We start from the raw sequence: 12,965 nt of genomic DNA, 5'->3' as shown, positions 1-12,965 counted from the left end.
CTGAACTAAAATGAGATTGACACCCCTGCAGTAACCTACATTTTTAGGGTATTAATTAACTGTAATTCATTATTATTATTTTTTTCTCTGTTTTAGATGTACTGAAGATTGTTGATCTTTGACTTTACCTGTCTGTGTCCACTGGATGTAGAGATGTATGTGACAAGTCTATGTACATACAAACACAGCAAGGATTTTTTTGTTTTTTTTTTCTCACAAAAATCTGGAGGCCTTTTATTTTCCACAACATCAAGACAGAGTGCAAAGGAGTAAACAAAGATGAGACTACATCTTTGTGATTTTGCACTAAAAGATTACAACATTTTGTTTTTACTTCGGCCCTGTTTGGACCTTGCATTAACCTGCATCCTCATCATAAGTGAACTCCTCTATGTGAGGGAACGCACTCAGGACACACTGAGCATGCTTTCAGATCCAATCATGATTCATTTGGATGTGGAGAAAAAAATGTCCATGTTCTTTTTACAATCTGAACAAAATATTTCTTATGTGCATTTTGATTTCACCAATCCTTGTAAAGTAAAGATGGCCTTGGAAAGGTGGTTTTTACATGACAATCATACAGCATAAGTAATAATAACATATATTTACTTTGAAAATGTATCAGGTTTTTCTAAGGGATCAGAAACCCAGCCTGAAATGCTATTGAACAGCTTTACTCTGTAAAGAAACACCTGATATAATCTGTTGCATCGTATTGATTTTAAGAATGTAGTCTGATTACCATGTGCATAAATTGTAACTATAAGTAAAGTCAGTTACACACATTTTGGATTTTTAATACATAATCTAAATACAGGTATTCCACTTCTCCACAATACTAAATACACATACATACTCAGGGATAATTGAATTGTGAATTAGCCAAACGGATAATCCACATGATCAAATAAATATTCCGTCTTTTTAACACCAATTATAGGTCTAGTGTGTAAAATTGTGGAAGCTTGGATTCAGGATATGTTTTTCCACAGCTGACTAATAAGAAACCATAAGTTGCAGATCAGAGGATGTCATTTATTGGAACTGTATCATCGCTTGGGGAAAATGATGTGTCATATTGGGCTAAGTAAATAAAATTGACTTGATGTGTTTATTTGCTTGTCTGCAGGTGTCCTAGCATTCCTAGCACTGCCAGTAGGTCTGGTGTCATCAGCACAGGAGCTGTACCTCCAGACATCACAGGACTCTGTCTCCATGGCAGCCGCCCACAGCAGCCCCCTGTCTACCCCCAAACATTCCCACCCGGACTGGCATCATGAAGGTTCCAGTAGTGGGGAATGGACATCCACAGGAGGCACTCAGCCGTCAAACATCCTCCTCCCTACTGTGGCCTGGCTTCACATGACGCCAATGTCCAGCTTAGCTCATAAGGAAACTCCCACTCATGACACAAATGTTGTCACCCCAACCACTGTGAGCACCGCTAGCACCAAACTGGGTCTTACGTTGGAAAGCCGTGTGATTCTGCCCCAGGAGCCGAGCTCTGATAGTGTAAGCCAAGGCCACATGCACAAACCGGTCGTGGTACCTCTAGTCCATAACCCAGTTACTGTCAGTATTAACCAGGCCAACAGCAACAGCAGCCCCAAATATCCCAGCACAGACGTCCCAAATATAGATGTGGACTCAAACCCCCTGGCTCTTCTGTCCAACTCTGGATCAGACAGAGGAGATTCAACGGGACCCGAGCCACAGCAGACGAGTCTGGAGGAACCCACCAATCTGCAGCCCTCGTCCCTGTCCTCCTCCTCCATGGATGTCAACCCTGCACTAGGCCTGAGACTCAGGGAGCACACTCGGGGCATCCCAGAGCTGGTAGCACACCACGCCATCACCCTGAGGGAGGTGCATACCGACATTAGTGAGCCACCCACTGATCAGCTGGTGATAGATTTGAAAGAAACCTCTCCAGCAAATCTAACTTCCACTGTGCCCGCCTTAGCCCCCTCCACGAAAACCAGCCCCAAGGTCTTGAATTCAACTGTTACCCCAAACATCAACAGCACCACAACCAACGAGACGACTACTGAAGAGGGCCACAGCCAATCTAATGGCACAGCCAATGCCTCCCTTGGACACTGGTCAGGGAATGCAACTGCATATGGGGGGCTACTCTCAAATTCCAGTTCAGTTGACTCTGATCATGGGAACAGCTCGGAGTTCCCTTCCACAGCCAGTGGGAACTTCCTAAACAGGCAGGTACCAGCCACCACCCAGGACCCTTGGACAGCTGGAAACAGCTCTGGGCCTACTGTCGACTCTCCGTCGTCACACATGAAAATTTGCCTGAGCAGGATGGACATTGTTTGGATTGTGCTGGCCATCAGCGTGCCTGTATCGTCATGTTGTAAGTAACACTGGAACAGCTTGAATAAGACAAAAAAAAAAATCTTAACACTGAGATCATCAAAAGTGTAATGTTTCTTCAACATGTAGCTGACCTTGACTAAAAATCCATTCATTTAAATTTGTGTCATGTACATTTTTACTTTCTCTTCTATCTCCAGTTGTTTTATGAGCTTTTAATGTATTTGCTTTCCCTCTGCTATGCCTTTTGTCAGTCCCAATACTGCAGTGCAGTATCACAATAACACCATTGAAGCAAAACATAGTAGCTATGGGCCTCAGGCAAAACACATATTTTACTTTTTCATCTAATTAGGGTGATATTGAAAACAAAACATATATTTCTCATTTTATGAATCTTTTTCTGTGTAGGCTATATGCCATACTCATGTTCGTTTCTATTTCTAGGGACACTTTTCGCATCCAAAAAATACACATGCACCAATTTTAAACATTTTTCAAGTAACATGTTGGAATTCTCTCTCTTCAGCTAGCATTTATTGTAACAGAATGTTGTCCTGAAACATGACAGCCTGTGTGGGTGCTTTCAGAAACTATTTGAAGCAGCAGGTTTTTCCCAGTACTGTACTAACCCTCCATTTCCTCTCCCACCTGCCTGCTTTAGCTGTTCTGTTGACTGTGTGCTGTATGAGGAGGAAGAAAAAGTCGTCAAGTCAGGAGAACAACCTCAGTTACTGGAACAATGCCATCACCATGGACTACTTCAGCAGGCATGCCGTGGAGCTGCCCAGAGAGATACACACTTTGGAGAGCGAGGTATGAAATACAGACATTATGACTCAATTGCTGCGTTCAGCTCAACACTGCACAGTGACGTTTACTTGATGTTTCTTTGTCAGTCAGCAGAATGCTTTTAATGAGTATGGAAACAACAAGCGAGGAGAAGAATCCATGTCCAATCTCCCCACTCAGCAAGCCTTGAGGCCTGTTGAAGTGCATCTGAGCATAACACAGTATCACCACTATTTATGGGGATCTTATTTGGAACAAGCACAAAGAAAACATCCCTGCAGGGAATATAATACAGTTATTGCTACTTAATGGTGGCAGAAGTATTCAGATCTTTTAGTAAATAAAATTTATTTAAGTATTACCAGCAAAATATGCATCAAGTATGAAGAGTAAATAGTGCTGCATTAATCCTCAGAGACCTGAACAGCGTCTGGCAAACAAAAGAATCTTCTGATCTAAAATGTTAAACACTTAATAACCACTAATCCTATCAATACATGTAAAAAACTGATGTAAAATACAGTTTGTCATCTTTTCATGGCCATCAGATATGACCCATCTGGACGTTCAGAGGCTCCATAGTGAACATGGAAACACTGTCATCTTCTACAACATTAATTCACCAGTAAAACCCATGGAGTTGGATCAATGACAGTGGATGGAGACGATTATTTTTCTGTTCAGTAAATTGCATATTTTGTTGAAAAAAATCACCTTTCCTTCCATTTGCTCTGTGTTTATGTAATACTCTATGGTACTCTATAATACTCAGAATTTTCTCTGATTTAATATGAATATGTGGATAATTAGTAAATTATATATAGAAAGTACCTGATTTTCACTGAAAAATGCAAGATGCAGAGGATAATATGACAAATGGTGATAGGTCACTTAGGAAAGGTTAAATGTAGAGAAAGATTTATTTGGTTCAAATTAATTCAAATTTGGTTCTGAATGGGTTAACGTGAATTAATGCAGGTCAATTAATGCATTTTTATACTCGTGGTACTGTTTGGTAGTTTAGTCTACAGCAATGCATCATATTCTATGAAATCATCATATGTTTACAATATCGTTGCCCTGTGTCTCTGTTTTCTGCTTTGTTACACTGGATTGTCTACTGAATCCAAATGGGATTTCAGTGGTTTATTTAGTTTAAAAAAGAGGAGGAATGTTGCAATTCTTTAGTTTATCACATACATCGAAAATCAACATATTTGATAAATGGAGATATTTACAGGAAGGAGATGAAAAACTGTAATCTGAATTTAATTAGGACTGTCAGTCAAATGTAATGGGGTAAAAAGTCCAGTATTGTCCTCTGTGGTATAATGAAGCAGATGCTGCAGATATTAAAGTACAAATACCTCATATTTGTATGAAACTATTATAGAGTAAAGGTTCTTAGTTACACTCATCCACTAGTTGTGTCTGACTGATATACCCATGCTTAACGAGGGTAGAAGTTCTAGTTAGGGTATCTTTTTTTTTTTTTTTTTTTTAAATCGATGCTAAATATTTGTGACAGTTTTCTAAACCATTATGATACATTATGATAAACCCTTAATTATATACAGTACTGTGACAGACAGAACAGGGACTGAGATTGTGTACTGAAACATGTTTAACAGATTTAGTGTCTCTTTAATTTCTAATAATGTACAGATGCATCAGGCAGTGTAGAAACTGAAGAGGTGCATATAAAGTGTTTTGCTTAATAGTAATAGTCATAGGCAATGGTAATAAATGAAAATGTTAAACTTCTGTCATTTTTCCATGAAGTTTTTAGACTCTGTCCTACGCTATGAAGACATCAGTTTGTGCAATACTTGATTTGATTTGTCAGCACCATCTGGTGGAAGTATCAGTGCATAGCAGCTTCAGCATAAAAACATTTACTAAGCTACTCCTCTTTCTCATTTCATCATTTCTTTGTTATGTTTCATGCATGTTTTTGTCGTCTCTCCTCCAGTGACCATCTCATTGTTTGTGTCTGTTTCTGTGTGTGTCCTTTGTAATATTTTTGCTACTGCTTTGCTTTTGTTCCTTCGCCGCCTGTGGGGGCATCAGGAGAAGGAAGCTGAGGTTGGATCATGTGTAGGATGCCCCTGGTGATACCCAGGTGTTGTTGTTTTCCCCGCTTCTTTTCCATTCTCTGAGTAGCAGCAGCCTTGTAGGTTTAGTAAACGACAGTTCTCTGGGAAATCTAAGTGATCACAAACCTGATTACTATATTAGTTGGATTTAATTGGATCTAGCTGATAAAATTACCTCATTCCTTCCTTGTAAAAAAAAAACATTTTTTTTCCCTTTGCATTCACACCTCCCTCCTCCAGCACTGCCCTATTACTGCTGAGTCACCATCACAACCATTTCTACACCACTCTCCCCCTACATTAAGTCCCTCTGCCTTTTTTCCTCTGAGTCATCGCTCCCTTTTGTCTCCCTACTCGTCAAGTTTTTACACCCTCCACTCTTCCTTCTTTTTGTATGTCTGTTTCTCACATATCTTTGTTCACAATCACCTTTAAAGCCCTGAGTACACCCAACCCAACTGCTCTCCTTCCAGACTCCGCTCTTTCCCTGTAGACTGATGTAGACCCAGTAGACTGCAGTGTGTGCCCTAATGGCGAGCCCTGAAACAGAGATCATGAATTATTGTTTCACAGGTAATCTCAAGTGGTAAAATTTTTTCTCTGTGTTTATGTGCATTTTGCAGGAGCATGACACCTGCCTACCCCCTAATGGAGACTACAGCGGCAGCAGCGTGGTCCTGGTTAACCCCTTCTGCCAGGAGACTCTCTTTATCAACAGAGACAAAGCTTCTGCCATCTAGAGACAGAAAAAAAGGACCGAACTGTTGAAAATAACTGCATTCCCCTCTCCTACTCCCCCTGCTGTTGCTGTCTATTTTATATATACATATATATATGTGGCAAATATTCAGAGACTTCAACTTTATACTGTATATTACAAACACAAAGAGCAACCAGAAAGAAGAGTGATGTAAACAGACACTATTTACTATGACAATGCACCTGCATATTTTTCTGATGTAAATTTTCTACAAAGGCTTAATTGTGATAAAAAGGTTTTTATGTCTTTATAAAATACAGAGTATATGTGGTTTTGTTTCATTACAGTGGCTTGACAGTGAGTGCACTGTGGACGTTGCCACATGAAATCTGCTTTAGAGAAAGAGAAAGAGAGAAACATGCTATGAAAACATTATAGCTGTTCTTTGTCATTTTAAGATTTCCTTTAAGAATGAACCCCAAATTAACTATAGCCTGTTGAACTTGAATATATGTACTCAGAGGGTGGAGGGATAGAGATTTTATCAAAATAAGAGGCTGGATTGATGCAGTCAGATTTGAGTAATGGTGCATCTGTCAAATGACTTACACTGGCTTTCCCCCTCATGTGTCACCAGCTTCTCTTTAAGAGGGACCACATAGATGTCTTAATCCCTTATGTTAAATTGCTTTGCCCCTTTATACATTAGTAAGTATGTATGAATATCTACCTGCCTTTACTGAATGTGGACGGCTGTGTAACGGACTGCGTGGGTGTGAGGATGAACTATTTGATTTGTGCTGCCCCCTTTAACCAAATATGACTCTTACTTTAAGTCAAACAAGACTTTGTATCCATTAGACTCAGTTTTATCTGTTTGTCTTTGTTTGTTTGTGTGTGGGTGTTTGTGCCTCTGTCGGTTTGCCTGTCTGTCTTTGGATCTCCTGTCTATATCGTGGACTGGTTACTTATTGTAGCCCGGTTTTAAAATGACTTTCTCAGTGCTGTAGAAAACAATTAGACCAATGTTGTTACTGTGTCTCCCTCCATAAGTAACGTGTTTGTTCATCAGTGCAAATGTGCAAATGGTGAATTAGTTTCCTGACCACTTAAGATGTGTTAGAGACATTTTAAAGTACTGAGATGAATAAAGTATGATGAATATTTACTGTGAGCACATACAGAGGTGGGTTACTTGCAAAGGTGTGTTTGAATGTTTTTCGTTTTAATTACTGAACCTGTGGTCCTTCTGTCATCTGTTTTTCTTTGCATTGCTGCAGTTTTATCCAATAATCGATGCTGCCTGCCTCTATCGTTGCTCAAGGTTTTCCGCATTGTGAGATGTTGTTCAGAAAATCACTGATTGACAAAGTGATGCTGAATGACATGGTTGAACATATTGATATTTCCTGCGTCGGATGCTCACAGCTGAGCTTGTTGTTTTGCACGCTCAAAAGTGGATATTTTAAAATGTTCAGTGGCACGGTGGAGCAGTGTTCAACATTATGTATTTTTTGTACTGTAGTATACACTGTACTTTTTACTGCTGAGCAATAAAACAAAACAATGTGGCTTTTGTCTCTTTGTATTATAACAACATCTTTTACTAATAGACACATTTTTCGTTGTTACTGTTCGTTGAACTTTAAAATAATGACACTGTATATATGTGAGCTAGATCTTTTTTTGTTTTGTTTACTATATAACAAAGCTGTGAAAACCTGTCTTGCCAACTACAGCACATTCATTGAATAGAGAACTGGAATTTTCTCTTTGTGCACCAGTGCTGCTTTTGGTCTGGTCACCTTCAGCTCTGGGAATATGACATCAGAACAACAGTCTGTTTGCAAGCCTATGTTACAACTCATGACAAGCTTAATGTAATGTTATTGTTATTAATTTTTTTTAACTGGCCAAAATATGACAACTCAAATTATCACCTACATTTTTAATAGGGCTAAAACTAACACTTATTTTTTTGATTAATACATCAGTTGTTTTCTATATAAAGTCACAAAATGGTTAAAAATGTTGGTCACCATTTCTCAAATATGATGAGTTTCTTAGTGTGACATCTACAGGTCTTGTTTTTTTCACAACCCAAAGATAATCAATTCATAAAGAGATATAACTAGATAAATAGTTCACTGTAGCCCATTAAAATGCAAAATGTAGCACTGATTTCTGACTTTTTAGTGGATGTTTAAGGGGACAATAAAATTACTTTCATTATGTAAGGCGTTATCTTGGTATTCATAACATCTACTAATTTATTATCCTACAATATTTCTTAACATTAGAGTCCTAGAGATTTTGCCAAATTAGTGTCAAAATAATGTAAAACGTATGCAGAGACCATTTAGAAAAAGAAAAAATTATTATGACATATTTTGCATAATCTCACAATTCAACAACACTATTTATATGACTAGTACTAGTAAAGAGACAGTGTAGAAAAAGTAGAAATATGGGTAGCTATACTAATATATAATGTGTAGGTTAATTATGACAACAGTATTCTTTATTTTTGACCTTATAGCCCATGTGATAATTTTTTTAACGCAGTATCTAATCATTTGACTTGTTACCTCAACATTATTTCATAAACATAATAACATAAATGATTTAATATCCAACAACCATGATTTAGTATCTCATAATTACGCATTTAAAAAATAAAATAAAATAAAATAAAATAAAATAAAATAAAATAAAATAAAATAAAAGCTGAAAAAAAGTCGATGGTGTTCGTAGTACTTCCGGTTCAGAGTAAAAGTCTTTCCGGGTTACGGTGCAGATTTGTCAAATAGTCAGTGCATGGCATGGTTGACAGGATAGCTAACGTTTCAGGCCGGGAACCAGGGTGGATGTTTTTATCAGTCTGTAACAGACATTAAACTGTTAGAGTAAGGATTGGTTCCGTCTCTTCTGGCCGTTCAAACAGTTGTCCTTACTCTCTGGGAGGAGATTTTCACATTTGTCATTGCTCCGTTAGCCAAACTAGTTAACGTTGCTCCTTGAAAATGGCGGATGTACCAACAGAGAAGAGCTTAGACGATTTCTTTGCCAAGCGGGATAAAAAGAAGAAGAAAGAGAAAGGAAAGGGCAAGGAGACTACCGCGGGGCCCACGTCGACCGCGGTGAAAAAGACAAAAAAGGAGAAGGATAAATCAGCGAAAAACGAGAATCAAGACGCTCAGATTGAGAAGGTAACTGATGCTAATTTTTTAAAACTTTTTTTTTGCCTCGGTGTCTTTATCTGGACAGCGCTGTCGTGTCATATTTTGTGTACACGCTTAAATCAGTTTCTCCTTAAATGTAGGCTGCTTGCTGACAACTCTCTAACATTTCACTGAGCCATCACATTTTGACACGATGGCAAAACGCCGGTTGCTAGCATATGTGTTCTTCTGGGGAGGCACTCTATTTGGATACAATTCCGCTTTAAGTTACGAGCTTTTCTGAATCGCATTATATTTTGGGCGTTTTGCTAATCATACGTGTCCTCATATTACATGTGTATGTTTGAAGCTTTTACTTTAGTTAATATCGACACCGCTTTGTGAGTGTATGGCTAAGCTGTCACTACGAATCGTGGCCTTTTAACCAGGCCGAGCCGCCATTAGTCACACGTTTTTGTGGATTTGACAGCCTTTTAGTTGACATAGCCATATCTGACAAATATCCTGCTATTATTATGTTTACCATTCTGTAGCATTGGTAGGCCAAGGCTTACTGAAACTTCTGCTCTTGTGTAACCAGTTCTGAGAGGAACTGGTGTGCCATAACAGCTGTGTGATTCTCTACAACAACCATTAACAGGATCAGTGTTACTGATGTGGTATACGCTGAAAGATGTAGAAAGTGAGATGTTACTTTTTTCATTATGTCTAGGAGGATGAAGAATGGAAAGAGTTTGAGCAGAAGGAAGTGGACTACAGCGGGCTTCGGCTCCAAGCATTACAGATAAGGTGAGAGAGAAGTATCTGTAGCCATCATCACCAAAAAAGACCGATAAAACAGTATTGGCCTTATTGACTGGCAATGGATTATCTGCAAATGAGATGGCACTAACTAGTGGCAGTGATCAGTGTTTATTTGTTGTGTTTTATTAAAGAGTTACTGAATTTGTACCAATTCAAAAATACTGAAATGAAAGGCTGAAACCTTTTTAAATAATACCAATTTCTTTTTTTCTGGTACAAATGAGGAAGCTACAAACATTGACATTGCCTGTCAGACAAATAAGTATTTTAAAGATTGATATTGATGCAGAATTCCACAATTGTTTCATCCCTGTCACTGCATTTTGTCCACATGATTAGTTGTAACAAGCATTTGAAGTGGGGGGTCATTAAGGGGCAGGATCCACATGCCTTAACCCCATGACCCAATTACTCCTTTGTAGCACTTCAAACATGCTCTGGATGAAGCACGAGGCTTCCATATACAAGACTTCATTAAATTAGCTTCTATTGTTGCATTAAATATGCAAAGACTATTATTGTAAATGTTTTTGCACAGATTTGAGGGAATAATACAAATACTAACATGTATTTTTAAAGTGATAAATAAATTATAGTTTTCAAGCAAAGTACTTTCTAGACAAAAACCCTCTTTTTACCTGGGTAAGAACCTAAACTCTAGGGTAAATATAGTAAAAACTGCCTAAAATCATCAATCTTTTAAAACTAGTATTAAAAGATAAAAAGCAAGACAGGGCCAAACGTATAACCTATAGATATAGCCTGTCAAGACTTTGAATTAGTGAAAACAAGTTTAATCATAAACAAAAATGGGGTTGTTTCTTGATCTCTCTCTAGAGGCAGTCATTGTAGTTATGCATGTGTTCACCTGTGTTGATTGCCTTTGTTTATATGCAGTGATGAGAAAGAGGAAGAGGAGTATGAGAAGGAGGAGGTCGGTGAGGATGGAGAGATCATTCTGGTCAGTGGAGACAAAGTGTCAGGGCCCTGGAACAAGTCTGGGGCAACTCCTGCTCCTCCGGCTCCTGTTGGTGAGTAAACCTCCAACTTTATTTACAAACTTGTTTATCAAATATACAATAAAAATATTTAATAATGACCTTCTTCTTGTGTTATTTTTGATTACAGAGGATGTAGAGGTGCCTGAAGCAAAGCCTCCTGGTGTATATCGCCCTCCTGGTGCTCGACTGTCCACCACCAAACGAGGTCACAACCCGGGCCCTCCTGAAATCTTCAGTGACGCACAATTCCCTTCTCTCCTCGCCACTGCCAAGCATGTGGAAACACGCAAGTAAGTCTGGTTCCAGAGGCAACAGTTCAGATGCATGTGTGTGTAGCCAGGAATCTCTCAATCAGAACAAAAGCAGATGATGTCAGATGCTGTGCCTTGCAGATTCACTACCTCTGTTCACAATAAAAGCACTAAACATACACGCTGCATGGTTGAACTGAGTCACTCAGAGCATTTCATTGGGAGGTAACTCAACAAAAGAGCTTACTGCTTTATTCACATTACATTTGGAGGTGTGTATTCACATTGACATTTCATTCTATTGAAAAAGTTGAAAGTAATGTTGTTAAATTGAGTTTAATATGGGGGAATATAATATCAACAGGTGACCAAACAGTACAGTGAATAAATGACAGACTTTACCATATTTAAATGTGGTTGGAAATGTTTGATACACAAATACAGAAGTCAAGACATTATGCAACATACAAGATACAGATTTACATTCACAAAAATACAAGTGCCAAGTTTTCACAGATCAGTAGCATCCATTATCACAAACTGTCATTTTACAAAATTGGTTTAGATAAACAAACTGAATAATTGAACCATTTTGTTGTTTTTTTCCCCTATATATCCCTGTTCATCACAAATTATATGTCTGTTTTAGGGACAGAGAAATGGAGAAAACCTTTGAGGTTGTGAAACACAGGAACCGTGGCAGAGAGGAGTCCAGTGGTGGCTCAATACAGCACTTGCAGCTGGACAACCAGTACGCCATCCTGGGGGATAAGTAAAGCCCTCCCCTCCGTCCCCTGGCCCCTCCAGCACGGTTTTGCCCAGCCCCTTGAAGGAAGCTGAACTCCAGCTATGTGGACTGCAGTCCTAACAAAGCTCATGCCGCCACCATCATCATACTTGTTTCTTACACACACCACCTGACATGCATCTACAGAAATATACCCAGCAATACCTGACTGCACATACACTCCCTTTGAATAGATTCATGACAGAAATTACATGCATTTGGTTGGCAAATGGTGGGACTGCACCTGATGGGGCTCTTGAAACAGTGAATAATTGAAAAGGAATTGGCGAAATACATCCAAACATACACACAGCAACACTGCAGCAGCAACAAATGACAACATGGTTGTCCTTTGTGGATTGTACTCAGAGCAGCAGTTGTGTGATGCAACATTTCTCTGGACTTCAACTTGCTTCGTCAAAGCCACAGAGGATTGAAAATGACTTTAGGCGAAACGATTTTACAAACTTCTGTGAAAATATCTATTTTTTTGCAAAATCGTTATAACCCAATCGCACATGGTATTTTGGGGGTGTTTTTGAGTTGCGGTTGGGGCTTCGGGAGAGGGGATACTACCTCAGCAGCATAGCTGGTGGTGACCATGTGGACTGAGCTTTCTTTTTCTTTTTTTTTTTTTTTTTTTTTTTTTTTTTTTTTTTTTTTTTTTTTTTTTTTTTTTTCTTTGCTGTGGTGGTGAACGGGGCAAACACCAACCCTTGCATACAAGCTGTTCATCAGGCTCTGTAATGCAGAAACTTGCAGAATTGTTTTTCTTCATTGATGGTAACACTCTGCAAAGATCTACGGACATTAAGCGATGGGTTGTGGTCCTCATTTAGAATTCCTATATAAAGTGGCCTTACTGATAGAGAAACTGCTTTGTCATCTGAAGAGATCTTTGCTTGTTGTCCCTCGGGCTGTTGCCTGCCTCTGGATCTCACCACTTTGTGAAAAAAAACTATAAAAGAGAAAAATCCTTCTGTTCAAGAATGTAGTGCTGTTGTAGTTTGCCTGATAATTA

The 12,965-nt window shown here is 38.8% G+C and overlaps 2 protein-coding genes across 5 annotated transcripts in view; both read left to right on the top strand.

Annotated features, from left to right (window-relative positions):
- tmem108 (transmembrane protein 108) overlaps positions 1-7,490 on the top strand; it is an 83,488-nt gene extending 75,998 nt beyond the window's left edge. For 2 of the 4 annotated variants that reach the window (XM_030122925.1, XM_030122926.1), the window contains exons 3-6: positions 1,133-2,371; positions 2,996-3,147; positions 5,194-5,208; positions 5,843-7,490. In XM_030122925.1, coding sequence (XP_029978785.1) covers positions 1,133-2,371; positions 2,996-3,147; positions 5,194-5,208; positions 5,843-5,959 — 1,523 coding nt within the window. In that variant the 3' untranslated portion in view covers positions 5,960-7,490. Of the gene's footprint in view, positions 1-1,132; positions 2,372-2,995; positions 3,148-5,193; positions 5,246-5,842 lie in introns of all 4 variants that reach the window. The other 2 variants (XM_030122928.1, XM_030122927.1) reach the window with 2 other exon arrangements.
- A 1,215-nt stretch (positions 7,491-8,705) lies between these two features.
- On the top strand, positions 8,706-12,561 carry cdv3 (carnitine deficiency-associated gene expressed in ventricle 3). The gene is made up of 5 exons (XM_030123520.1): positions 8,706-9,128; positions 9,814-9,890; positions 10,803-10,936; positions 11,034-11,196; positions 11,807-12,561. The coding sequence occupies exons 1-5, from the start codon at positions 8,943-8,945 to the stop codon at positions 11,931-11,933; spliced, it is 687 nt and encodes a 228-aa protein (XP_029979380.1). The 5' UTR covers positions 8,706-8,942; the 3' UTR covers positions 11,934-12,561.
- Positions 12,562-12,965: the final 404 nt, after the last annotated feature.

This window comes from Sphaeramia orbicularis, chromosome 20 (assembly GCF_902148855.1).
Source record: "Sphaeramia orbicularis chromosome 20, fSphaOr1.1, whole genome shotgun sequence".
In the NCBI taxonomy this organism is placed as follows: domain Eukaryota; kingdom Metazoa; phylum Chordata; class Actinopteri; order Kurtiformes; family Apogonidae; genus Sphaeramia; species Sphaeramia orbicularis.
Note: the sequence above shows the minus strand (reverse complement) of the source record. Positions and strands in the feature narration are given on the sequence as shown.